The sequence below is a fragment of the Embiotoca jacksoni genome, unplaced genomic scaffold (assembly GCF_022577435.1).
Source record: "Embiotoca jacksoni isolate LCO1_2020_lvr unplaced genomic scaffold, fEmbJac1.0.p SCAF_25, whole genome shotgun sequence".
Lineage (NCBI taxonomy): Eukaryota > Metazoa > Chordata > Actinopteri > Embiotocidae > Embiotoca > Embiotoca jacksoni.
In genome coordinates this window covers 4,878,642-4,906,573 of record NW_027185376.1, presented here as the reverse complement: position 1 = coordinate 4,906,573, position 27,932 = coordinate 4,878,642, and the positions used below count along the sequence as shown (strand labels likewise).

At 48.8% G+C, this 27,932-nt stretch overlaps 1 protein-coding gene across 5 annotated transcripts in view; it reads right to left on the bottom strand.

The window, feature by feature from the left end:
- arhgap21a (Rho GTPase activating protein 21a) overlaps positions 1-27,932 on the bottom strand; it is a 71,290-nt gene that overhangs the window by 37,909 nt on the left and 5,449 nt on the right. For 2 of the 5 annotated variants that reach the window (XM_069159735.1, XM_069159736.1), the window contains exon 1: positions 3,243-4,015. The exons of 1 other annotated variant lie outside the window; for it this stretch is intronic. In XM_069159735.1, coding sequence (XP_069015836.1) covers positions 3,243-3,554 — 312 coding nt within the window. In that variant the 5' untranslated portion in view covers positions 3,555-4,015. Of the gene's footprint in view, positions 1-3,242; positions 4,016-25,123; positions 25,913-27,932 lie in introns of those variants that run through there. 2 more of the 5 variants (XM_069159738.1, XM_069159737.1) reach the window with 2 other exon arrangements.

Below are 27,932 nucleotides of genomic sequence, written 5' to 3'. Positions count from 1 at the left end.
AAACAAGTCCCGCTCTCTAAAAGCTGTTTATTAATCAGTGTGTGGTTGTTGTTGTTGTTTTTTGTTTTTTTTTGTGCACACGCAGCAAACTCAAATGGACACGGTGTTGTAAAAGCGATTAAAATGTAAACTCAAAATTACAGTCCGGCTCTTTTGTACCCGAAGCTGCGGTCAACGTCAGCGATCACGATGTCCGTCAACATAAGTCAGCGGTTGTCATTTCAGCCTCATTTGTGCTGCCCAACATATGGCTCTGGTTATTGCACATTCGGGGCTTTGCAGGGCTATTTGGCGTGTTTGCACGATGACAGACTTATCTTCTACATTCCTACTGTGACTAACACGGGATAAAAACAACCCCTTTAAAAAAATATGTATTTTTTTTTTTTTAAATACGCTGCCAGCTCTCTTCTTGCGCAACATTACATTTATGCCTACATAAACACAAACACACCCGCCACATCAGCTGCACCGCTCGGATTTAAAATGCTCTGTAACAACAACAAAAAAAAGCCGTTTACGCTGACTCGGTACGGAGAGTAAATCCAGTCTACGTTTATTTTGTTTTTGAGGATCGTGAAACGAGACTGAGGGGGAAAAAAAACAAAACACAAACGCGTCCACGGCGAGGTCGAGGTCAGAGCCTCGACAAACACGCGAAACTGAAATCATCGGGCAGTTGAGGAGCCGAAGAAATGACGATGACTCGGCGAACATTTTGATTACTTGACACTAAATCAAAGATGCCATTTCCAGTTTCTGAACTGTCTTCCCTCGCACTGAGATTAAAGTAACCCGAGTACCTTTAAGGTTTTGGACCATTAATTAGACAAATCCAAATATTTTGAATTTGCCACATTGAACTCTGGGAAAACAAAACAAAAAACTAGAAGGCTATTTTTCCACAATCATCTGCTGAAAGGAGTAAAAGGTTTTCTGCGGTCGGTGAAAATCTAAATTCGAAGACTCAGCGACTCCGAGCTTGATTTGTGACATCACAAATACTTTGCAAGCCAAATACTATTTGACTCCAACGAGTATGACGTGGGAACTTGAAACCCGCAGTGCACGCACGCACACACACACACACACACGCACACACACACACACACACACACACTCCTTTAAGAGTAACTGCGTATTTCATGGTGCATGTACGGCGCTGACTGAATGATAACTTGCATGCGTTTAGGGGGACGTCTGTTAAATGTAGCGGCAGAAAACGACCTGGGATACACTCTCCCTCTCTAAACTGCATGACGGATAAAGATTTTATTCAGGAACCGGTGTTAAAGACGAGGCACTGTGGTCTCAATCATCGCGGCGCAAGAGTCCAAACGTAAAAGACAACAACACTACTCCCATAATGCATCATTCAGGCCCTTCAACTCCAATAAACTCTCTTAAAAAAATAACCAATACCTTTAAAAAAAAAAAAACAACAAAAAAAACTGATTTAATGCCACCGTATACAACGGGAAACCCTCGATAACTCTTAACCGCAGCCGCTCCGTGTCGTCCCGTCCCGTCCCGCCCCGCCCGCCGCGAGCAGCGAAGACTCCTGTCACATCCATCATCGGAGCAACGACGGAGCTCAACCGCCGCGCCGCAGGGCGCACGTCAGCGGTTATTGCTAACACGTCCACGGCTCTGAGAGAGAGAGAGAGAGAGAGAGAGAGAGCCTGCCAAAGATTTCCCGAACCTCTCAGCCTCCCAGATCTCCACCGCAGGGCCCCCTTTCTCCGACCAAAATACATCTGAGGTATGGATCCAAAACAAAGATGCCCCCTCCCCTCATCCCCCCTCCCCTCCTCCCCTCTCTCTCTGACTTCTCCTCTGCCTGTCTGGGCGAGCGAGCAGCTGTAAAAAGCCTCCAGAGGGTGGGATGGGTGTCGGCTTTTTAATGGCAGGACTGGTGAAATCACCAGCAAACCCAAATAATACCCGGCGGTGTTTGGAGCTGGACGCGAGAGTCCCCCCCCTTTTAGTCGTCCGTAATGTAACTGAAGGGGGGGGGAGAGAGAGAGAGAGAGAGAGAGAGAGAGAGAGAGAGAGAGAGAGAGAGCTGACAGTGCAACTCAGCTGTTTGTTTGAAATTTTAATGTCGCATGATGCAATCCGTTTTGGCTTTAATGCTCCTTTAATGCTGAGGTGCACACACACACTTTCCATGTCTCTCTCTCTCTCGCTCTCTCTCTCTCTCTCTCTCTCTCTCTCTCTCTCTCTCTCTCTCTCTCTCTCTATATATATATATATATATATATATATATATATATATATATAAATAACGTGTTATGAATTATACAGCAAGAGAAGCAGCAGTAAAGCACAGGGTGAAGGGGAAATTCCCACAATGCCTCAGCAGAAGACGGTCGTGTTGGAAAGGAACAATCTTCTCCAAAAACCATCTCACACGACTACCTGATGAATATTCATCTGCTCATCGACATCGTGCCGGCCGACGGTTTGACGTGTTGCCATATGGTTGCCCAGTAGCCTGCAGGATGCTGCATTTTGCATGCCCGCTCCTGCCTACTTTATGTATACGAGATGAGGAGTTTGACTGAATTTGAATGTCATTACTTGTGGACTTTTTTTTTTTTTTTTAAAGGCTGAGTCAACCTCCCCCCCCTCCCCCCGTTTTGCGCTCTGCAGCTTTCAATCTCCTGCTTTTTTTTTTTTTTTTTTTTCCCTTTTCCAAACTTCTCTTCCCACAGGCTTTAACATTAGTCACCCTTATTCACTGCATCACAGGAAAAAAGAGGAAAAAAAAAAGAAAAAAGGGGGCTTTTAATTCCCCCAGTTTGGAACAATGACTGACTTTATTCCACTAAGAAACACTAAGAAACAGAAAACTAAAGGCTGTTGTCGTGATTTTTGGCCTCTGACAAGCAAGTGTCACACTGAAGCCTCCGCAGGGACCGATAACAATAAAACAAACCTAACCCAAACACACACACACACTCGCGTTACAGAAGATATCGGTCAGTGAAACAGGACTACCCTGCAGCCGGAGAGGAGGATGACGCATTCAAAATTCCTCAGACAGCAACAACAAAGTGCAGCCGCCCCAGAACCTCTCCTCCCTCTCTCAGATGCTTCCTATGTAAACCTATACGCCTCCGCCGCACGCTGATATCCCTTTTTCTTTTTCTTTTTTTTTGTGAGCGAGCCGGTGGGGGGGCGAAATGCCTCGTAAAAACCGTAAGCCTCCAGAGGATGCTCTCCCCATCACTCCTTACCCGAGACCGGACGCAGTTCTTCCTGGAGGCTTCCCGCAGCCGAGCCCAGGACACGCTGCGGTTGGGGCTGGTGAGCCCCAGCTCCACCTCGCCCCAGTAGGCTCTGGCCAGGAGCTGGAACCAAAGGCAGTACGGCTCCGACAGGCAGCCGTCCACCCCGGCCAGCCGGGCCCAGGGGCAGCCTCCCGACGACGGGGAAGGGGAGAGGGAGCAGCACCCTTCGGCGGTCGCGTCCACGTCCCGCAGGTCGGGCCGATCCCTCAGGGGAACCGGCTTACAGCCCGGAGGGAGCCCGTTCCTCTGGGCCAGCATGGCATAGCCGAGGTCCGAGGCGGTCCGGTCCGGGGGTGGCAATCGCAGACGGATCCTCGCTGCCGGTTTTCTGTGTCTTTCCCCCCCCCTCCCCTTTTTTTTTCTTATTTCCAAGTCTACTCCGAGTTTCTAGCTGAGCCCATCCCGCTCCCTTTCTCGTTCTCCCTCCCTCTCTTATCCTCGGTCCGTCTCGACTGTCGGTTCTGGTCTGAGCTCGGAGAAGCGGGGCAGTTCTTCCGCCTCTGGGCGTCCCACAGCACACATGATGTTTCCACTCAGCCTTCGGAGGGAGAGGAGAGCAGCGGCAGCGGCGGCGGCTGAGTGCACTGCGGAGAGCCCCGGACGACTGACTGACGCACCCACCCACTCACCACACAAAACTCCCTCTGAAGTATGCACACACACACACACGCACACTTTCACACACACACACTTTCACTTTCACACACACACTTTCACACACACACACACACACACTTTCACACACACACTTTCACACACACACACACACACACACACACACACACACACACACCAGGCAGCCCGAGATGAATTTTCTCCCTTTTCCCTGTCTCCTTCATCTCCCTCTCTCGGCTCTCCTCTTCTGCTCGCCAACCTTTCAAAAGCTTCGGCTCACGTGCCGAGGCTAATCAATAAACCATGAGGACAAATGAAAGGAGGAAACAGGACACACACACATATATATATACACACACACACACACACACACACACACACACACACACACACACACACAAGGAAGGAGGTAAGAAAAACTAAGAAGGCAACCCAAAGTTGTTATCTGATGGGACTAACTCTGGGAGGTGTTTTCACAGCTCGTGGAAGAAGTCAAGCGGGCCGATAAGGAAACATATGTGAGATCTGTAGACGTGCAGCTCATCTGGCAGCGACGGAGCGCTAACGCCTGGGTGGCACAGGTCCCGGACGTTTATTTGTTTGTTTATTTAACCAGGGGGGGTGGGAGGGGGGGGGGGGGGAGCGTATGGTTAAACGCGGTTACGTAAGGGATGAGTAATGCTAACAGATGTAATGTATACGAGGGGCGTCTCCGCTTGTGCTTTTTTTTTTTTTTTTTTTTTTTAAGGCCAATTTTAAACTATGCGAACTTAAACTGTCATCCAACGAGGCAAAGACGAGAAGAGGAAAATAAAGACAGATGTTGGAATGAAGTCGATCGAATGTTGAGGGAGAATCTGGAGGAGAATTTCTTCCTCCGTGTCTAAAAACAATACTTGCGTGATTATGAAGCCTTATTTGTTCCTCCTGCTCATTAAGGCAGAAAAAGAGATCCTCTTTCTGAAATCATTCTGACGTCTCCTTTTTCACACAGACCGATGACGCCTCGTTTTATCTTCAGAATGAATTCATTTTAAAACAGAGCAGAGGTGGAAGATTTCTGTATTTATATAAAAAAAAAAAAAAAAAAAAAAGGATCTTTTGATGACCAGCGTTTTTCAGGAGGACCAATAAAATCGAGACACCGTCAGTGAACTGCAAAAGAAACACCGCCTTCAGAGGATTTTTCTATCAATTTACACCGTTACGCTTGTGATTGCTTCATAGAGTTCAGTGAAGTCCATTTAGTTCTTTTAAGATGTTTTTTTTTCGGTTATTTGTTTACCTGTAAACAAAAGAACACAACTGGAGGGGGGCGGGGGGGGGACACAACTGGTCCGACACGGACAACATCGGATCCCCCCCCCCCCTTTTAGTAGAAGAGCACCGATTAAATATTTAATCACGTTTTCCGACCGAGGAGTCTCCGGAGCGTTCGCGCCGCTCCGACAGCAACTTCCTGTGCCGTTAAAAGGCCCGCGGCTAAATGTTGAATAAGTCTGTGTAACTTCACTTTTAACACAACGGACCCGTCTTCGGCACCCTCTGCTGCGTCTCCAGGTTTTTTGAGTTTAGTGGTCCACTTCCAACAACGCGCTGCAACAACCGGCCCGTTTTCATTCAGAGGAATATGTTTGCCATCCGAGACGGAGGCGGCGGCGGCGGCGGCAGCGGTGAAAACAACATGGTGGGACCCGGGCGTGGAATATTTCCCTCCCCGATGAGCGTCTTGTTACCCGGCTCGATATAGCGCGCGGTATTCGGTACGGAAAAGGACGGCAGGAATAGAAGTTCGCCGAAGACACTTGGACTCGTGGAAAGCCAAAACAAGGATTACAGTCTCACAAGAACAGAGAGAGAAAAAGAAAAACGTTATTGTGTCTGCGAAGCCCACATTACCGTCATTTCAGGTCCCATTTCTACCCAAACAATACCTCTTTACCTCCACTAATACATTTCAGGCTGTTACAGTGGGGGGGCGGGGAGGCGGAGGGGGGTGCAGACCACATCATATACGTCCCTGTAAATCTAAAACACATGATAGGAATTCCTGTCGGCTGGGAGCTGCGTTCGGTGCGATGCAAACACACAAAAAAATATTGTGGCGTTACCGCGGCAACAAACCGCACCGGAACACGATTTGTGTGTGCGTGTGTTTACGTTTGGATCGGCATCACGGAGGACGGCGTGAAAGCGGTCGAGGAAGTGGAAGCTCGCCGTCCGACTCACTTCCTGCGACGGTGACGGACGGACGTGGAGGTGAAGGTTTTGTTTTTGTTTTGTTCCCGCAAGTTCGTCACACGCTGGATTTAAGGATATAAATACTTGCTACGGCTCGATGTGCAAACACAAAGCAAAAGTGTGGGGAGGAAAGGGGATTTACGTGTAAAGCTTGGATTTACTTGTTTTAATTTTGTAGAAACTGGGTCGAATTTTTACGTCTGGCCAGAACCGATAGATTCAGGGGAAAAAAAAAAAACATATCAGGCCATCTCAGGTACTGGCATGTTCGTGAGTTACTGTTAACAAAATACATATTATAGTCAGAATAGAGTGGGGGCGAAGGAGGCCATAAAAACTCTGAACCAGAACCTAAAATAATGCGCTCTGTTGTTGTCGTGGACCATCTCCACCACAGACAGTAACGGGCCGTTTTCAAACACGATATAAAACAGCTCTTTAACACCAGCGAGGAAAGAAAAAAAACACATTCTGCCGGCGGCCGTGGAGGAGAAGTGACCGTCGGGACGGAGGTTGTTGTCGTCGTCGTCTCTTCTCTGCAACCCTGCTGATAATTCTGCAAAAAAAAAAAAAAAAACAGCCTCTGTGGCTTCACACAACATCACAAGTCGGGCCAAAGACAACTCTCGCAGGCTGCGGCTGTGGTGAAGTCAGGACGAGGACGGAGGACTTGACGAGCTTTTAAAAAAAGTGGGACTGGTGTGACCGCTCGTGAGTCTTTAAAATTAAATTACAAACCGGTCCGGTCGGGTGGATTTTAAAGCGGGACGCGCCAAACGTTTCAACCGCAGAAATATCCCTTAAAAAAAAAAAAATCTCAACACCCAAAAGTTGTGAAGCTGGTCTCAGACGTTTACGTTTCTGGAGGACACGACACGATGAAAACCAGGTTGTTTCATGACGCCACTTCATTTTAATCCACTCAAAATCTGGGGAGTTGAGGATTTATTAGATGATTATCTGCAGCTCTGATTTGTGTAACAAAGAGGGGGAGAAGAAGAAGAAGAAGAAGAAGAAGAAAAAAAAAAAGCGCCTGTGGTCTGTAAGCAGCTGACAGGATCTCTGGATGGATGGATGGAGGTGGAGGGTGGGGGTAGTGGGGGGGCGGGGTGGGGGTGTTGGGATTAAAGACACAAGGCACCGACGGGGCTCTGAAAAACTACAATAAGTAATTTTGAAGTCTCCGATCGGCGCTCTCGTGTGTGTGTGTGTGTGTGTGTGTGTGTGTGTGTGTGTGTGTGTGTGTGTGTGTGTGTGTGTGTGTGTGTGTGTGTGACCTGTTTTTTGTGTCTGTGTGTGGCGCGGAGAGAGCCAGGAGGTAAAAAGAAAAAGAAAAGAAAAAAGAAAGAAAGTCTTGCGGGGGGGATTAGACTCGATTCGGGGGTGGGAAGGAGGGCGGGGGATGGAGGGAGGGAGGAGGAGGAGGGGGGGGGGGGGCTTTTCAGGTCTCCTGGCGGGTGTAAGATCTAATCTGGACATGTTGCATCTGGGCTCCGCGAGGTTTGGCTTACTGTAACAAAGGGCTGGCTAATGAGGGCCAGGGGACAGACTGCTCCCCACACTGCTGCACACCCATAATGCCCCTTCTTCGGTGGGGCGGGGTGGGGGGCGGAGAGGGCGGAGGGGAGGAGGAGGAGGAGGGGGCGGGGGGGAGTACGGAGGAGAATGAACCCCCTCGATCGACTACCGCGCCGAGATAACAGGCCGCCGGGCGCCGATCAGGCGGATAACCGCAGCAGACTGATGAGAGCCTCGGTCGAGTCACCGACTGTGTAAGAAGGTTTATAATCCGATATAAATATCATTTATGTAATTCACCTGCCGATACACCACAGAGGAGGGAGGGGTGGTTTTTTTTATTTTGAGTGTACACAAACAGCCACATCTTTTGTTTGTTGTTGTTGTTGTAGAAAGTGAGAGAAGCTGTTTGCAGTTAAGAAATATTATAAACAGTCTGATTGAAGCAATGAAAGAAAAATGAAATCTGAAACAGGCAGCGTGGCGTTTTTTTTTTTTGTTTTGTTTTTTTTACTTCTGGTGGGTTCAAGAAGGAAAATGAAAACTTTTGTGTTTTTAAATGTAGCTCCGGACAGGATAAAGTTTATTAATCAATTAGTGGTTTGACATAAAATCATCTGACAACTACGAAGGCTTTATGTTTTCATGAGTTGTCCGTCTCATGCTGAGCGCGATATCTCGCATGAATTCCTTCAAATTTGGTGCAAATGTTCGTTTGGACTCGAGGACGAGATGATTCGAATTTGGTGCCTCGAAAGGTCAAAGGTCACCGCAATCTCACAAAACAGATCGGTGGCCATAACTCAGTAATTTGAGCGTTAACTATAATTTAGTGTTGACATTTCATCCCCGAAAGGTCGAGGGTCAACCTTTGATCCAACTAATCGGACCTAGAAAAGCCGTGACTGCGCACGTATTTGCATAAAATGTTCACGATGGTAATCCACTAACGAGACGATGGCTGCTTTTACTCATGCACGCTTCAGTGGTGAGGAAGAAGTTGGCGTCCAAGAAAGTATCCAACTCAAACATATAATTCACGACGCGACGGCTCTAAAAGTCGCGTATTTATGAGCCGGCGCATCCCGTCTCTTCCACCGGTAAAAAAAAAATAAAAAAATAACCAGTTTGCTGCGGAGCGAAGACGAACTGCACGACAGCCTCGAACTTCCAGGAAGAGAGAAAAAAAAATTAAAATAAATACCAGTGGATTTCCTTCAGGACGGAGCGGAGGCTGCAGAGAGGAGCTTTGAGTGTTGGACTCCCCCCCAACGGGGAGGGAAGACAAAAGCCTGAACCCATGGTGGTGGTGGTGGTGGTGGTGGGGGGGGAGAGGGGGTGAATGAGCTTGGTGCATTAAGCGAGCTCCCCCGGCTGAAGTAGCCCTGCTTGATCTGGACGATTGTCTCCGGAGGTCCCCAGACACCTTCAGACAAATGCCTCTGCCAATCAAGCATTCAGCGGCCGGCGCATTCACTCCTCAGCAGCTGCTCCGAGAAAGCAGCAAATATGTTTCTGATGACAGCCCCGGCCCACACCTCTCCAACGGGGGTGGGGGGGGGGATCACTGTCCATGTTTAATTATCGCATCTCTTGTCCTCAGCTCAGACGCTTTCCCTCCTGGGAGTGGGGGGGGGTCTGGGGTGGGGTGTGGGGGGCACCATATGGTTCAGGAGAGGTGAGATGACAAAGAAGCCCCGCGTCGTCAGAAGAAAAAAAAAAAAAAAAAAAAAAAAAAAAGCGCTAATGAAGACGCAGTTATCCTCCCGTCACGCCGACGTGGAGATGAACCCCGTCGACCAGGTCGGTCCCGTCATCACACCCGCCTCACCGTCCAGGTCCGACATTGAACTGCTAAGAGGATGCTTTTTTTTTTTTTTTATTAATTTATTAATTCATTCATCACAATCACTCGAGCATCCCCCCCGTTAATGAACTTGGAAGTCGACGCCTCGTTATTTACACCAGTCCGGTTCGTCTGCGGTCTAAATTACACCAGCGATCAACTGCGAGAGCAGAACGGCTTCGTTTCAACACATTTGAGAGTCGGCTGAAGTTTTTTTTTAGTGGGCAAAATACCCCCCCCCCCTCCTCCTCCCTCCTCCTCCTCTCTCCCCACCATCCCACCCCCACCCCGCTACATAAGACACCGCCATTCATCCAGAACACCATAAAAACCTCCCGCATCTGGAAACTCGCAGCACAGACATCATCAATCAGACGCTGACAAACACCTGGAGTCAACGCGGCGAGGACGGAGCGAACGGACCGACCCGTCCGCCCTCAACGTAAACTCGGGGCTCTCCGGCCGTCTGAAAAGGCTCCTTTTAAAGAAGCCGTGCGGCCGGGCGCGCGCTTCATAAAGAGCCCATATAGCTGCGGTGTAAGCCGATCTCGGAGTTGCTATAGCTGAGGTTTGAGGTTGGTCCGCTGCGGACTCAAGAGGGAGGACGAGGACGAGGGGGGCGGAGGACGGGGCGGAGGAGGGTCCGCTTCATTACAGACTGACGGGTGACAACACGCCTGGAGGGAGAGCAGCGCCCAGCACAGACGCGTGCGGTCGCGCCGCGCCATCGAAACCTCATTTATTAAGATGCCGACTCATTAAAAGGGGGCGGATTCTGATTCGGTTGGTCACAAAAGTCAAAAATATGATTAAAAGTAACGTCTTCAAATAGAGATATTCAATTCGCCGTCATGTGTGCGGTGTAGAAAAATGACCACAAAAAAAAAAAAAAATTTGATGACTCAGCGACCTGAAAGTCATCAAAGCGGTTGCGAATTGTTTTTGTCGTTGATCAACTGGCAGTTTTGATCTCCTGATCCTTTAAAGACCATCCCCGTGACACACTTTTACATTTAATCTGCAAGATTTAATTTTGGAGCCAAATCGTGTTACGTAATACTGTTTAAAAGAAGACTGAACTAAAGGTGGCGTGCGTACACAAACACAGCGCGTCGGGCTGAAACGACCGGCGGATTAATGGAGAAGACAGACGGCTCCGGTTTAATTGATGCCGGTTAAGATAGTCCGATGGCTGTTTATGTCGTTCATCCTGTTGTTTACCACGTAAAAATACCAAAATATGAGCCGGTTTCTTGAATTTCTTGCTTTTCTTTCACGGCGTGCCGTCGTAGACAAACGGGAAACGCCCACAATCGAACAGGAGTGACGTCATGCCGCTGAATGTGTCGCAGTTACGCACCCGTCTGCGAACATCTCTTGGTTTTATTTCATTATAAACTGGCTAACTGATGGAAATGATTTCCAAAATGTCTGATTTATCAGTTGATTCAAAATAAACAATCAATTATCAAATACAAAAGCCGCGCCGGAGGACCGCCAACGCCCGGGAAGCAGCGAACATCATCTCCGCGAATCCGCCTCGGGCTATTTCGGTCGACTGGTGAAATATTCAAAAGCGCCTTTTTCCAAAATTCATAAGCGGGCGGAGAGATGCGACCGAAGTCTAAAAATACTCTTTACTACGTAATGGGGATATGAAATATTCATCTTGATATGAGCCTTTTTCGCCGGGTCTGCCGACGTCTCGTGTTGTTTACTTCTCTCGCGTGCAGCAGCTGCCGGACGCTGCAGCCAAAGCGGCAGCTGCTGTTCTCCGGATCGTAATTAGAACTGCTGGGAGGTGATGGCAGGTTCACACACACACACACACACACACACACACACACACACACACACACGCACACACACACGCAGCTCTGCGAAAATGAGGCTAATGCAGAGGTGCCTTAAACTGCAATACCACAGAGGGCCACTAGGTGGCCGGCTCCGTAGGCTCCCGTTCAACGTATCTCAGTCAAGCCGTAATGGTGTCATTCACTTAAGTCCTTTGGATTTGGGTGTCCGTCTTGAAAAAAAAAAATTCTGTTGTTAATTAAAAAGCGGTATGTTTGGGAGAAGAGGGAGGGGGGGGGGGGCACCGAGCGTTCGGAGCGGCCTGAAGCTTTTTTTCCTCAGAGGAATGACTTTTCCGAGCGTTTTACCTCATCGTCGGCCATTAACGTCCGACACCGCGAGGTCCGCTTCAATTAATGAAAATAATCTCATTTATTTATACGACCGCGCACTAATAACAAAGAGTACATTTTAAAATCGGCGGTATTGATGCCGTTTGCGTAGCTGCAAAGGCATCCGGCGGACTGCAACAGATTTGGTATGGGACAAGATCTGGTACTGGTTATGGAGAGAGAGAGAGGCGCTCTGCGCCGCAGCCAGCGCTGATGAGGGCTGTGGGACACGCCCTTTAAAACAGCACACACACACACACACACACACACACACACACACACACACACACACACAGAGAGAGAGAGAGAGAGAGAGAGCCCAGGGCTGACCAAGAGCTGTAAATTACACCGCTATTATGACCCAGCAAAGAGAGAGAGAATAACAGACAGAAAAATGGACGAAGACTTGAGGACAGTGTGGATCGTCCTCCGTGTCTCGGAGAGGAATGACGGTCCTCCGGGAAAACACCGCGGTGCTTCCCCCCCCCCCTCCCACCCTGTGTGCACTCCACAGCCCCCCCTCCTCCTCCTCCTCCTGCCTCCACTTCCTCCTTTCATCCCTCACTTCTCTGACAATGGGTGTGTCCTCTGACCTCCCCCCCCCCCTCTCCCCTCTCCACCTCCCCCCCCCCCCCCCCCTCTTCTTCTGCACTTCATCAGACCTCCGAGTTTAGCCCGCAGAGGCTCCATCAATTTAGAGACGTCGACACGCAAACGCCCAAGAAAAGTCGCTCGGTGACATCATCGTTGCGTCTCGTCAAAAACGACCCCCCCCCCCCCTCCACCCCCGAAAAAAACCAAACAAAAAACGCAGTTGTTGCACGGTTTAACCCAGCACATGAGCCGGTGTCATTAAAGAACACGGAAATGAAAGAAAGACAGAGATCACAATTTAATTTCAAAAGGGAAAAAAAAAAAAAATGAAGTAAAGAAAGGAATTGTGTCTGAGCTCGTTTGGCAGTGAAAGGACGCAGCTTTGATTTACGATAATTCAGCGATTCTTCGGTCCGGACGCGGGACCGGTGACGCCGAGAGTTCGTTTCCTCAGAAGACAAAAAAAAAAAAAAGGGGGCGCCCGCGGAGGCGAGAACGAGATAAAGCCCGGGGTTGTAGATTAAACCCGAGCGTCCCTGAGAGATGACGGACTCCGGGTTGCTGAAAAATGCTTTTTTTTTTTTTGCTGACGTCAGCACGTGGACTGCCGTTTCGGGGCTGTGGAGGGGTTCGACAGAGTTCACGCGACCTCGCTTGCAGACACGGAGACAGGCGTGGGGATTTTTTTTATTTTTTTATTGCCGCAGGGCGGGGCAGGTGTGACCGAACAGTAACGTCCTGTATTAGCTCGAGGAAGAGAAGAATGTCGTCTTTCAGCCGAGCGCCGACGTCACTGTGAAATATTGACCGACGCGTCTCGCGTCCCCCCCCCCCCCCCCTTCTCCCCCTACAGTCAAAACTGGAAATCAAAGCTTCGCTTTCGGAGCCGGTGTTTACCCCAAACAGATGACATCAGAGGCTCCTTCGCAGCCACAACAGCGCCTGCTTTTCTTAGACCGGTTCTATTCTGCTCTCCGCGAGTCGGGCCAACAAAACCCGGTTATGTAACGAGGACCTGGGCCAGATGAGCTGAAGAAAAGACCGTTTAGCTCTCCACCTCCTTCTCCCCGCAGCTCAGAGCAGCTCAGCCATTATTCACTGGAATGTTTTTCCTCCCCGTGTTTGTCCAGAGGGGGAACCGAGACCCCCGAAGCCAGGCGGTGGGGGAGGGCGAGGGTGAGGGTGGAGGTGGAGGGGGGGTGGGCTGACGAATCAGCGGACCGCGTTGTTCGTCCGCCTGTCTCTCTGTATTTTTCATAATCTGCCGCGAGTGACTCCGAGTCGACTGATGAGTAACCCTCGAGAGGAATTAACGATGAGCTTCATTCATTTTACCGTCATACGATGTTAACCGCCCGAGACCCGACAAAACATAAATTTTACTGCAGTCACCGATGACAAAAACAAAAAGCACAAAGCAGGAATGGCTGTTAACCATTAAACACGCCGACTGACGCATCACAAAAGACCACATCCTCAAATTAAACTAATTATCAACATGTCCGCCGCTTATCATGTGTTCCGCTTCACTGTCTTCAAATTCCTAATTTTTGGTAACCCACTGTCACAAACATCAGTTTAACACAACAGTTAAATGTCATGTTGACCATGAATTTAAGTAGATTTGATTCTACGTTTTGACTCCAATAACCAACTCAAAATAAAAATAAAAAAAGGTATGTTTACATAATTAACTTCGAAGCGCGAGACGGGAAGAGGAACTCCGCCCAACATGGCCGTCCGTTGGGGATGAAGCCGATTCAACTCGTCCCACTTCCTCCTGCCGTCCTGGCCCGAGACGCCAAAAAGATCTAAACCTGAACAATTCATGAGGCTGTCTCATCCAATCGCAGACACTCGACATGAAAACAGGTGGAGAGGAAGAAGGAAACGCTGTGCTTTCCTTAAAACAATGCAGGATGTCGTCATCCTAAATATCTAATTCGATTCAATTGACTTTTATTTACGGTGCAAAAAAAAATAAATTAACAAAAATCACCAGTGAGCATCCTCCAAACACACTTTACAAACACAAGCAGGATCCTCCACTGCAGCCTCGGAAACTTAACAATTCCCTCTGCGCTTATTCATTATTTCCCTTTATTTTGCTTCCCTTGAAACTGCGCTTGCAGCCACCTATAAAAAAATTCAACCAAACACAGCCATACATAAATGATACGTACAAATAAGCCCTGATCTAGTCCTGAAGAAATAACTCCCATCAAAAAGCAAAGAGACTTCCAGGAAGGAAACAAAAGCGAGAATCTGAAATAAACTGCCCACGACCGCACAAATTAATCGGCAAAATAATAAACAAAAGTCGTCCAAAAAAAAAAAAAAAAAAAAAAAACGGGTGACTCAGCGTCTGTTGTTTGCGCCTGGATGTGGCCCGCGAGGGAGCTTATGTGTTACTGTAAGAGGGGAAAAGAGAAAAGGGCTGCTGGTGCCACTGCGAGCCCAGATTGAGGGCCAGATGGCTTCAAAACCACCGACTGCCACTTGCTTCATGTGGGTGGGAGGAAGGGTGTGTGTGTGTGTGTGTGTGTGTGTGTGTGTGTGGTGAAGGGGAAGAAGTCAGCGGCGGCGCCAAGCTGGAGCAACTGATTAATCTGCTTCTAATCTGCTGGCGGGAAAGTGAAAAGATGTTTCAGAAGAGACGGAAACAGACACGACGTGCAACACACACACATGTAAAATGGAATTGGGTTTCAAGGCCAGGGTGAAAGGTCAGGGGTTATGTGTGAGCAGCACCAGACAAGACACTTAACCCATTAATGGAGCTGGGGCTCTTTTACGCTGACTCGGACCAGGTGGGAGGGTTTGACACGGTGTCAGACACACTTCTTTTTTTTTTTTTTCCTAATTCAGAAACTTGCAATATCTCTGCTACCACTCGGGGCAACTTAAAAAATGACAGCGCGTCATAAATCTACATTTTAAAGTGTGTTTTTATTTTTTTTTTTATATTACGCCCGGCGTTCTGGAGCTGTCGAAGACTCATCGGGGTCTCGTTGCGGAAGTCAAGACAGACATAACTTTTATTCTTTCTGGCTATGAACGCAACCTCCCATAAAGGAAAAAAAAAGTGTTGCATCACAGTTAAAGTGCTTCCTGCCCGTGAACCCGCTCGACTCTCCACTCAAGTCAAAGGAAAAAAGGCGGCGACGGCGGAGAGGGGAAAAGCAGCTGGAGCGGCACGTTTCCCGTCAACGGGATCGTCTTTGATGTGACGTCACGTGGAGGGCAGGGGTTACCCGAGTCGCGATTAAAAGGGCCGGCGAAAGTTTAAAGAGACACGGAGGCAGAGTAGCAGGGGGCTGAAGCTAAATCCAGAGCTCATTACTTCAGCCAGGCTGAACCGACTCGGCCCGATCCGGCCTGTGGACGGAGATCGCAGGTGAGGGAAGGACAGCTCAGCTAAGCCTGCACGGTGACGGACAACTTTAGCAGCCGTGAAAGAAAAGGAATAATCGATGTCTACCACTGACTCTCTGTTTGATTGACACATGTCCATGTCAACCACGGGTCCTGGAGCTTACTGGCTCCCCCCCCCCCGATGATACGACCGCTCTGTGTTTGTTTTTCCCCCCCAGATAAAAAAGGCCGGACAGTGGGGCTGTGGTAAGAGGGCAGGACATGAGCGGAGTTTGTGACATCACAAACTTTCAGAAGTCCAGACGGCACAGTTATTAAATACCAGCTTTGTCAATGTTTTTGACACGTTCACATAATTTTATGATTTGATAGCATCTGGACCAGCTTTATAAACACCCCCCCAAAAAAAATAATCTAAATTTATGCAATATGGGAACTTTAAGGTTTGTTTTGGATGCAAAAAAATTGGTTAGGTTTAAGTAATTAGTTAGTGAGGTACGACTAGTTAGTAAAAGTCACCACTGTAACAGTAATAAAAACATTTTAAAGTAAAGTAAGTTAGTTTATAGTTAAAAAAAAAAAACAAGCTGGAAATGGGCTGTAAACTTCCATGTTATAGTCATTTGTTGACCACTCCATCCACCCCGAGCTCCTCCCAACATGGACTTTATCACTATAATAACAACGTGATTTCCTCATTTGCATCATAATCATGCAATTTCTTGGGCACTTTTTCAGACGAGCGATTCTGTGTTGTTGCTCCTGGAAGGACCAGAACCTGAATTTTTTTTTTTCTCTCTTTGGCAACCCGTCAGGTTTCGGGTCCTCCCTTGTCCTCGAATCCACAACCCTTTCCTGCCTGCCCGGCGGCCGTCCTGTGGTAGCGACCGCGCTCCAATGTCATGCCACGCTTTTGGAAATTTAACCCACGCTCTCACTACGAGGACGGGAACCCGCTCTGCTGGGGGGAGGTGGGGGAGGGATGGGGAGGTGGGGGGGGGCATCGAGGAACAGACTACATCCCAGACGTTTCCTGTCGCACGGATGTGTTGTGACCTTTCGCCCCGCCGGCATTAGCCCGATGGGCCCGCGAGCACCGAGATGACGTCCCCCCCCCACCATGTAACGTGAGACCTCGAGCGTTGAGGGGGAGGAGATTACTACTACGGTATCCAGGTAACGCTCGTAAAAACACTGTCAAAGCAGGACTGGACACGGTGTAATGACACGCTGACAAAGACCAGCTACTGTGGCGGTCGAAACAACTGAAGGGATGAAATTACTGTTCCTGTGCAGTGAATATTAATACCTGGCAGCCGAGTTCTCGCCACCCGAGCACTGAATTGGGCTTCGCTTTCCTTTACGGTCTTTTTTTCCCCAACTGTCTCCCCCCCAATGTTATCTAGCTGAACTGTGCGAGATGCTGACCACGAAGTCTTCCTCCTCCTCCTCCTCCTCCTCTTGACTATTCGGACGCGTACTGGGCCGAGCAGATTCCACGTTCTGCACACGCTACGGCCCATATGTCCAGAGATCGAGACATCCTGTACTCGGTGGACTCAATTTTACAGCCATCCGACCGGGGGGCGGGGGGTAGTGGGGGTGGGGTGGTGGGGACAAAAAAAACAACCCAAAACACTAAATTGCAACGTACACCTACATCTTTCCTCAGACTGTAAAAAAAACAAAAAAAAAAAACACATCCTGTGATGATGCTCTCCAAAAAGCACACAGTGCTCCTTTCAAAAAGCACTCGGAGCGTGCAGTCTGACGATGGAAAATGTTCGCTAGTAAAAAAAAATAAAAAAAATAAAAAACTGCTGGAAAAAAAAAAAAAAGAAAGAAGCGGGGAGCCCTTCAGAAACACACGAGCCGAAGACGACGGCGGCGGCCAGCGGAGCGCACGCTTGTCCAACACAGGCCTCTGAGGAGGGTGACGCAATACAGGACGGGAGGAGGGGGAGGGGAGGGGAGGGGAGGGCGCACAAGTATGTTGACTATTACGAGCTCCAGCCCCTCCCTCCCTCCATCCCTCCTCCACCACCACCACGTCCGCAGCGGTCCCACCCAACGCTGAGGCCCATCTGGAGCGCCTCGTGACCCGGCTGATTAAAAGCAGTCGGGGCCTTCGGTGAGATACGGCCAGAGGAATGTGGAGGCCGAGGAAAAGGCCCGGAGCCAGAGAGCGTCTGAGAGGTGTGCGACGATCTGCGACCATACTGCGTGTGCAACCACGTGTCCGTTCGTGCCAGTCATCGGCAATCAATCAATCAAAGAAGAATAGACCCCCACCCCCCCCTCCCTCCTATGAGTCTGAGCTTGGGAGCTACGTATGACCAGGTATGACCAGACTGTGTGTGTGTATATATATATATATATATATGTGTATATATATATATACATATATAAAAAGTAGCTTCCGGGTCTGAAAAAGGAGGTCAGAAATGCGAAAATGCCTTAAGCTGCAATACCACAGAGCGCCACTAGAGGTTGGCTCCAAAAAAAAAAAAAAAAAAAAGCCTCCGGCTCCACAGACTCCCATTCAACTGGTCTCGTAAAGTTCTCGGTCAGCTAATGTCGCTCCTTCTTATTAGTTTTCTGGCGGTCAATCTGAAAATAATCCCGTCATTAATTGTAAAATAATAGCTCCAAAAAGTTTGATTGGCAGGCCTGTGGTGCAGTCAGGTTACGGCCATCGGTGGGCGGGGACGTAGCATCGCCGGGTTTCCAATCAGATTGAGTCAGATCCACCACTCGCCCAAATATGGTCACTTCCCGCAGCAAAACTAGCAAGATGGCTGGCAAGAAAATCTTAAGCCTCTTAAAAATATCTTTACGAGGATCAACTGTTAACTTTAAGGGGAAATTCTTCGAAAAACTTGATAATTGTACTAATTTTCTTCAAATTTCGTCACTTTTCATCCGAGGACTCTCTGCGAATACCGAAGATCTCCTTCCCTCAGGCTAACGTTTCCCTTCCTGTCTTTCTCCTTTTCCTACCTCCCCATCTGCTCCTCATCCACCCTAAACCTGCCCCCCCCTCTCCCACACACACCTGTGGCTTCCTGCACCCTCTGAAAAAAACAGAAAGTATTTACTAGCTGCACCCGTTGAGTCCAAAACCGGAGGCCCCCCCCCCTCCCCCCAAAAAAATGGAAACCAGGCCGAGAAAGTCTCATCTCTGTGCTAATTGAGCGTGGGGGGGGGGGGTGCTCCTCCGCTGCGGTTGATGTTCAGCTTAACATGTGTTTTACGACTTAATTGAATAATGAAGCGATGAGAGAGGAGGGGAAGACAACAAAAAAAGAAAAAGGCTGCCAGGAGGATTTCTGCTCGGCGAGGAACAAATAATTTGGTTTTAAAAGCGGTTACGGCGACACTTCACTTTTATTTTTTATTTTTCCCCAGAGTCCATCTGGCCGGCTGTTTTCTTCCCGTAACTGTTCTGGATGTTTGTCTCCCTTTGTTTGCTCTTTTTTTGTTTTCCCCCCCACCCTGTTTGTGTTGAATTATGTGGCACAAAAGGAGGAAAAAATAAATAAAATAAAAAGTCTCCACAAAAAAAAAAGATAGAATTGATAAAAAAAAAAAAATAAAAAAAAAAAATATATATATATATATATATATATATATATATTAAAAAAAAAACTGCAGGTGGTTTTAATGCATTTTCTAGAGAGACGCCACTTGACGACGATGCGGCGAGACGAGCGCTGACGAAGCAACTCCACCTCGGGCCGACAATAAAAACACACATATTGCACTTCGCTGAGGTTTTTGTTTTTCCTGTAAAAGGATAAAATGTCACCGCCGAACGTGCTCGCTATCGGCACAAGAGATCACCCTCCAAAAAAAAAAAAAAAAAAAAAACTTTGAGTAGAAAATAAGAAACTTCGGGTGGAGCAGCGGCCGAGAACAAAAACAACACGCGGAGAAGCCATTTGTGGCAGATGGGGTCGGAGGTACTCGCAGCAGAACCGATCACAGCGGGTTCTCCGGGCCTGTGATGACCACACCCGGACCCAGCTGGAAACAATAACCTCCGCCTCATCTCTTCCTCCTCCTGTCTCTCTCTCTCTCTCTCTCTCTCTCTCTCTGCACCTCCCGATCGTCCCGTTTTACAGGAGGGCGCAGGCCCCGCCCCCTTTTCAACAAATAAAAAAGGAAAACCAGATGGATGTCATTTTTTTTTTTTGTGGGGGGGGGGCAGCGAGACGTGCTCTTCGCGTCACCTTCCTCCCGGTGACCCGTGACAACTGTCGAATCGGTTTCCCTTTACAGTTCATCACCGTTGATTAATAAATGAGGGCTCGGCCTAAATCTGAGTCGCGCCGTCGCCGGCCGATCGCGCGCCTCGAAGCTTTTAACCCGCGACGCCTCCGGGGACCCGTGTGATGAAATACGGGAAAATATGCCGGGAATTTTATGGAAGAGCAGAAAGGACGGGAGCTGGAGGAGGAGAAGGTGCTTGTTGTTTTTTTGTTGTTTTTTTATGATTTCAATTTTTCCCACATTGGGAGGAAAACTATTCCGAAGTTATCGATCCATCTGATCCGAATGAGACCGTGAGAGGACAAAGTGTTGGACCGACACACCGGTGATCTATGGATTCTCTGTCACGGCCCTGCAGAAGGATTACCCCCCCCCCCCCTCTCCTTCTGCTCCACCCTCTGACTGTCTCTTAATGACGTAAACTGCTCTCTGTCCGCTCAGGCACTCAGAACGATGACGAAAACAAACACAGTCACCATGGCAACCCTCCTCTTCTTCCCAGTGATATTTACAACATCACCTCAGCAGAGCCGGAGGAGGAGGGGGAGGAGGAGGAGGAGGAGGAGGAGGGATAGGAGTGGACAAAAGGTGGGGGGGGGGGGGCAATGTGTAAACATTCACACATGAAAACAAAACACCTTCCAACAATCAACATGCTCTTCACATAGCGTGGAGCTCCGCCCACATGGAGGGGGGGAGGGGGTGAGGCTCCTCCCAGCCTCCCGTCTGCATTGCACCAAAGACAGCTGCATCTTCTCAATCACACGGTTGCCGTAGAGACTCGACGGCATCACCCAGCTCGTTCTCACTCACGTCCTCCTTCCGTCTCCTCCGCTCTCACTTTTCTCCGGCTCGCGATACTTGATATAAAAAAAATTAAAATATTCAAGCAGAGCGAGCGGCACTTTTTTTTTTCCTCCTGTGTTACCAAGGTTACGCTCCAAGGTTACACTCGTTTTTTTTTTAGTGTTTTTTTTTTAGCTTGTAATTCTGACTGACAGACAGACAGACCTGCAGAAAGCAGCAGCAGCACCGCCGTACGTTCGCACACGTGTCACCGGGAGTCTGTGTGGTTGCCGTGGAGTCGGAGGACGGGGGGGGACGAGGAGGGGCAGCAGCATGAGGTGAATCAGCATTCTGCTCACGGCGCGTTTCACTACCACCGCTGAGGAGGATCACGGCGACCTTGGTCTTACTCCGGTCGTCTCTAACGAAATCCTGCACGAACGTGTCTTAACAAGATCCCGTCCACAAAAAAAAAAAAAAAAAACGCTGAGAGCTGCAGGTTTTTAGAGGTACAAGGTATCTACAGATAATCTACGTCACGCATGTAAAAGAACGGTAAACATTAACCCGTCTCAGCGGGAGGCCGGGCTCGGCCGGTTTTAACGCCTCAAACTTGCTGACACGGCAGACGTGTTGAACTTTCACACTGAATCTCAAAAAGTGCATCTTTTTCACACACTGACCCCTACATCAAAAAAAACAAAACAACAAAAACATGCACATTTCTTTCAAATGGAAAAGATAAGAAGCCCCCCCACCCCCCCACCCACGCATCCCCCATTATCTGGATGAGGAGTTAATAGAAGTGCTTTTGTTTCACTTTTGGTCCAAGCTGCCATTTAATTGGCTCCTCCCCTTTTTCCTCCTGTTTTGTGGCCAGCTCGGGAGCTTAGTGTTGGGGTTTTTCGGTTTGTTTCTTTGGACTAAATGAGCTTTTCATTTTATAGTTAGTGTGCGGGGTTGTTTTTTTTCTTATTTTGGCCCCGGACACCCCCGGTGCGTGTTTGCTTCCATTTTTCTGCATTTGTTTAGTAGTTTTGAGGCTTTTAAATATCTTTTCTGTGAATAAACACTTTTTTTTTTTTTTTTCCTTGGCAGTTTCGCTTCCTTCGTTGCAGGAGTTTTTTTTTTTTTTTTTTTTTTTTTTTTTTTTTTAAACCCAGCTCGCTGTGTTCCCTCTGGATGTTACACAGCAGGTTTAAAAACAAAACCATCAAGTTGTTTACCGAAAGTGTGACAGGACAACGTCGGCGAATAAAACCTTCGGGGATGAAACGAGAGAGAGCGAGAGGCTGATTAAAAGTTGCGGTGTCTTGCTCGGGACCAATTTTGGACGTTTTTCAAGGACTCCCCCTGTCCTTTCCCTTCTTCCCGCCTCATACCCCCCCCCCCCCCATCGGGCTGCTTTCATATGCTAATGAGCGGGCGATTGTGCTGCCGGCCAACAGCCTGGAATTCCTCCCCACAAAGGAGGGACAGAGATTGGAAGGAGAAAGGGACGGAGGACAGAGGCCAGACACACACACACACACACACACACACACACACACACACACACACACACACACACACACACACACACACACAGCAGAGGCTCAAATCACCACGAGAGGCCACAGAAAAGGCTTTTCTATTCAAGCGTGAGCCCGTGTAATCACGATTGGAGCTGAAGATAGCAATTATTCTTATTACTGATTGGATCTGCAGTTTATTGTTCTGCACTAATGAGTTAAAACTCGAGTCTATGAAATGTCAGAAAGCGGCGAAAAATGCCTACGAAAACGCCCCCAGGCCTTAAAATGACAACGGTTCAAACTCAAAAGACATTCAATTTATTGATGTAGAAAAATGTATACAAAAAAAACAAAAAAAAAACCTGCAGATATTCAATTGTGAAGATCTGAAATTGGTGAATTTTTGGCAATACTGTCTTAAATTATACTACAAATATTGGATTTGATTTCTGTCTAATAAAGCTAAAAAATAAAATCTACCTTTTGTTGGTTCAGAATTCGAAGTACTACAACAGCTCGACAAACAGTCGAACGTCAAAGACATATTCTATAAAAACATCGCTCAGTACAAGCTACTGTTGTATAATATGAACTTTTTTCCATTTCTTGCCATCTTAAAAAAAGAAAAAGAAAGCTGTGCAGGTCCACGTGAATGCGTCCCTGCTGCGTTGGGTGTGGTCCATCAGCGCCGGGATGCTGGCTGAAGAGGCCACGCCCCCTCCGAGGCAGCCAGACAAAGAGAGAGAGGACCCAACGCAGCCACCTCTCAGGCCGCCCTCTTCAGACACAAGAGAGCAGGTGGGCCAATTAGAGTCCCCCGGGGCACCCCCCACCCCGCCCCACCCATCACCCCACCCAGTAGTGAGCAAAGCCCTGTATAATTGGTTTCCTCATCTATGAATTATTAATCCCGGTTGCTCTTTGAGTTGGTTTTTTTGACAGCGCAGGGTTGTGACAGCGTGGCCTCTGACTGACTGACACACACACACACACACACACACACACACTCCTGTTTAACCCCCCCCAGTAGTGCCGTGTTACAAGTACTCATCAGAACAAAGTGAGGTGACTCTGACACATCCGTGAACACACACACACAACAACAACAACAACAACAGATTCATGTTGGCTCTTAGTCTTCGTACCACTGCACATGTGGAAAATTCGAACAAGGCTTTTTGGCCTGCTACATGTGAAGTTGTTAAGTTTTAAAATAATAATAAAAACATTTAAAAAAAAAAAAACGAATCTACAGTCATGACTGACGAAGTTGGAGGTCGAGTTGCATTGTGGGAAACGCAGGCATTGTGTTTCGACAGGGAAGAAGAAAGCGTGGCGTAAAAAAAAACAAAAAAACGATGATATCTGAAAACCAGTTCTTCAGAAATCAGACGTGTTTAAATGTTTGATTTCCACCTGCTAATGCCGAATGACGCAACCGCCCGACCGCTGAGTCATCATTTTCTGATTTTTTTTTTCACCCGACTATTAAAAAAAAAAGTAAAAAAAAATCAAATGAGTATTATTCATGAGAAAATGTTACAATAACAAGTGAAATATTCCTGGCAGGATAACACTAACAGAGCCGTGGCCTCATAGTGTTGTTGATTCCCTATGGCTCCTCTCTCTCTCTCTAAAGTCTCACGCCAGGTGTCAGCCTGTAAATATTTCATGAGGCCTCGGCGCTTTCGCTCCTGGAAGCACAAAGGCCGTTTTCAGCGCCTCGGACGGCGACGACGACGACGGCGGCGGCTGCTCTCCGGGAAAAAAAAAAAAAAAAAAACAAGAGGCCTGTCAGCTCGGGGGCTCGGGACGCCAAAAATGTTCAGCGCTGCTATAATTAAATTAGCGGGAAGGGCGGGTTGGGGTTGGGGTTGGGGTTTGGTGTTGGGGAGGCGAGCCAGAGAGCAGAGCTGCCACATTGCTCAACACTGGCGAGACTTTCTTTCTCACATCAGGCGTTTCCGTGAAAGAAGTGGGGGGGAAAAAAAAAAAAAAAAAAAACACCCCCAATTTTTTTTTTTAAAACCAACAACACAATGAGCTGCCTGTGAGGATCCGGCGAAGAGGCATGTCAGAGATATGAAGAGTTGGTCGAGGGTGCACGACAAAGAGCGCTGTATGAGAGAGAAGAACATCCATATTCAGAGGCTTCGGATGAACGCGCGCTGACATCACCGTCCCAACACGGACGGGCTTCAACCTTTCCCCTCGTGCACTTCACATCTCATCCATATTTTAAAAAAAAACACAAAAAAAACATCTTCCGCGAGAGCCTTTGATCTCCTGAATCTGAAGCCGACGACGGGGACGGATTTCTTTCTCGACTTTCTGGTGCAACTCAGAGAGGAGATTTTTTTTTTTTTTTTTCCTCCCTCGAATCTGAATGAATCTAATTACAAAACCGCCACAAAACCGAGGAGAATCGAAAGTTAACGCACTCGATGAGTCTGATTTGCCACTCTAGCGCGGGGTCGCTCGGAGGTCAACATGCCGAGGACGCCGCGGTCTCCAGTTCTGAACGGGTGCCGACTATTAATACTCGAGATGTCGGGGATGCCACGTCCTGGAGAACTCCCAACTGGGGAGCGGCGGGGGGGTGGGAGGAGGGGGAGGAGGGTGGTGGTGGTGGTGGTGGGGTGGGGTGGGGTGGAGGGGTTCAGAGAGGACAGCTCGTGAAATTAAAAAAAAAAAAAAAAACGGGTGAGGAGAGGTGAGGAAAACTCTGCAGGTCAAAACGACGTGTCAGCAGAAGGACTCTTGTGAAAGAGATGAACGGCAGCCTGATGTGTGGGTGAAAGGCGTCATGGACGGCCAGAAGGTTTCGCTGGTTTTTGTCGGTCCGACAAGAACGAAACTCAAATGAAAGAGAGGACTGACCTGATTGCTCCAGGCGCAGTACAGGTCGCAGATCAGGCCCCAGTTGTTGTTAATCATACAGTCGAGAACTTTCAGATGAGCCATTTTTTTTTTTTTTTTGCTTCTTCGCTGGAGAAAATAAACTCTCGTCCCCTCGCGCCCTCGCCTCCCTCAGCTGCGTGTGTCGAACCCGGCCGCGCCCGGCGGCACCCTGCCGGCACCGACGCTCCGCGATGTCCCGCCGACGGAGAGGAGAGCCCGAGGAGGAGGAGGAGGAGGAGGAGGCGAGGGGTGCATCTCCCTGCCCATCTGCGAGCCCAGCAGGTGTCCTGTCAGCTGCGGCCGTCGCCTCGGCCGCGCTTCGTTAACGGGATGTTAATGATTCACGCTGCAAACACCAACTCGGGGAGGTGGTGGTGGTGGGGGGGGGGGTTATCTTCAATGTTAAAAAAAACCAAAACGACCTGTCTGAGATGGAGGCGAAGCGGCGGGGAAGAAGAAGAAGAAAAAAAAAAAGAGTTGTCAGCGGTCCGCTGCAAAAACGTCCACCTGCAGGAGAGGTATCGCCATGGTTACGCAGCAGAAAACTGCAGCCTTAAGAGACGACGGAGCGGTGCTGTGCACTCCCGGCCCGGCCCGGCCCGGCCTCTCCCCTGAATGACGGCGGTCTCGTCCCCCCCCCACCGTGCCTCCCGTCGCTCGTCTCTGCAGCGGTGCCAGGCGGAGGATCGCTCGGACATCAAACATGCATCAGGCTGCAATGCAGAGACACCAGCAGAGACACCAGCAGAGACACCAGCAGAGACAGCCTGACTCCCCCCCTCTCCCCTCTCTCTCTCTCCGACTCTTCAAAGAGATCTGTCACCGTCTTGATCGCCACCTTCGTCCGCCGTCTCGTATCAAAGTTAAAAACACGCTCCTCAAAGAGGACGAGGACCGCGCTGTCTTCAAACTTCCAAAACGACTCTGCACTTTGCAGCGTGCAGCAATGCGGGACGCTGTGCAGCACACGACTTATTTATTTCATTACTCTGCAAGATCTCTGCCCTCCTCCCCCTCTCCCCCTCCCCTCTACTTTGCAGGAGGAAGACTCCCCGAGTGAAAAAAGGCGAGAGGAGTGCCGCAGCCCCCACCGGCCCCCGCGTCAGAGGTCGGCTCTCTTAAAGTTAAATTTTTTTTTTAAAAAAAAAGGTCCCGTTAAAAGACTTCCCGACGCCGTGAGATGTCGGGAGCAAATCCCGGCTTTAAAGAAGTAAGGGAACGATGCTGGGAATCTTCAGTATGTGAGCAAGACAGTAAATAGTTGTTCACTTCCACCCTTTGATGCCGTCCAGATGGTGGTGACTGCTTCATGCAGTGGGGAGGGAGGGGAGAGGGGGGGGGGGAGGCTGAGAGCTCACTTCAAATGAGAGACGCTAATTAGCAGGGAGGAAGTAGCCCGGGGTCGGGTTTAAAGATATTCATGCTTTTTTTTTTCTTTTTTTTTTAATAACGCGGTTGGCGTCGTGGGTGTTTATTTTTTTTTACATTCTTTCTCAGGTGCAGCATCCTTGATATCCTTTTTTTTTTTTTTTTTTAAAGGGAAGACTCGAGACAGCTTGAGTCATCGTGCGGACCGCGGTCGGGTCGAGAGGCTACGCACACAGTCTGGTCGGAGAGGTCGGCCAAGTCTCGCAGGCCGCACCCGAGACAACAGACACGCCGTCAACACAGCAGCTGGGGAGGTGATCACTCCCCCCCGCCACCCATAACTACAAAAAAAAAAAAAATCAAGCTCCCAGCAGGGTGGGTTTCCATGGGAAATGGCGGTCAAAATAAAATAAGCACAGGGAGGGGAGGAGGCAGCTGTTGATGAGACAAACCGACGAGGTCCGAGCATCCGGCCGTCTCCAGACTGACGGGATTTTTTTTTTTTTTTTTTTTGCCGGCAAAATTAAACGCATCTAAAAGAAGTGTTTCCGGGGAGGGACGGACTCATTCGTCAGGAGACCCGCTCAGCTGATATATCCGTCGGAGACAAGTTAAAAGTAACGGGCCGAGTAGCGGCGAACAAACTGTGAACAAACTGTTCATGTTGTGAAGCGGTCGGACGTAAATAAACGTTTAGCGTTTGGCTGTCGACGTGAGAAGGAAATGCATTTCGTTTTACTGTGAAAAGCGTCAGCTGGGAAATGCTTTTATTTTGAAGTGCCAGGAAGTGACACGCTCCGTGGCTTCCTGAGACGATAAGACGAATCCAGACGAATCCGATCTTTAATGTTTTAGGACAAAACACGACAAAAACTCTGTCCCGATATATACGTAGGCTCGGACCTACATATGAAATACATATAAAGCAGCACAATTTGTTTCAGGTTTGTGCAGCTGAACTTGATAAGCTTCATTCAAGTCCCAAAAATTATCTCATGTTGGAAATCATTTCAAAAAAATGTTGAATTCGTGAAGACCTACCACAGTGAACAGCGGTGACATCATGCGGCTCCAGAGCTCCGCCTCCGTCACAGGCCAGGAATAGTCCAGTCAAAGACTGAAAACATGCCCCCCCCCCCCCCCCCCCCCCCCCCCCCCCACACACACACACACACACACGACGAAGCCAATATAATCCAATCAATTCTGAGTTATGGATCTGGTGGCGCCCTCACGCAAGCTGGAGCGACACACACACACACACACACACACACACACACACACACACACCACACACACACACACACACACACACACACACACACACACAACCTCGCCCCGTTCAAAACAACACCAGAGCGCATGTGCGCTTTTTAAGAGATGTCGAGGTTACGTCATGACAGGAAACAAAGGGAAATAG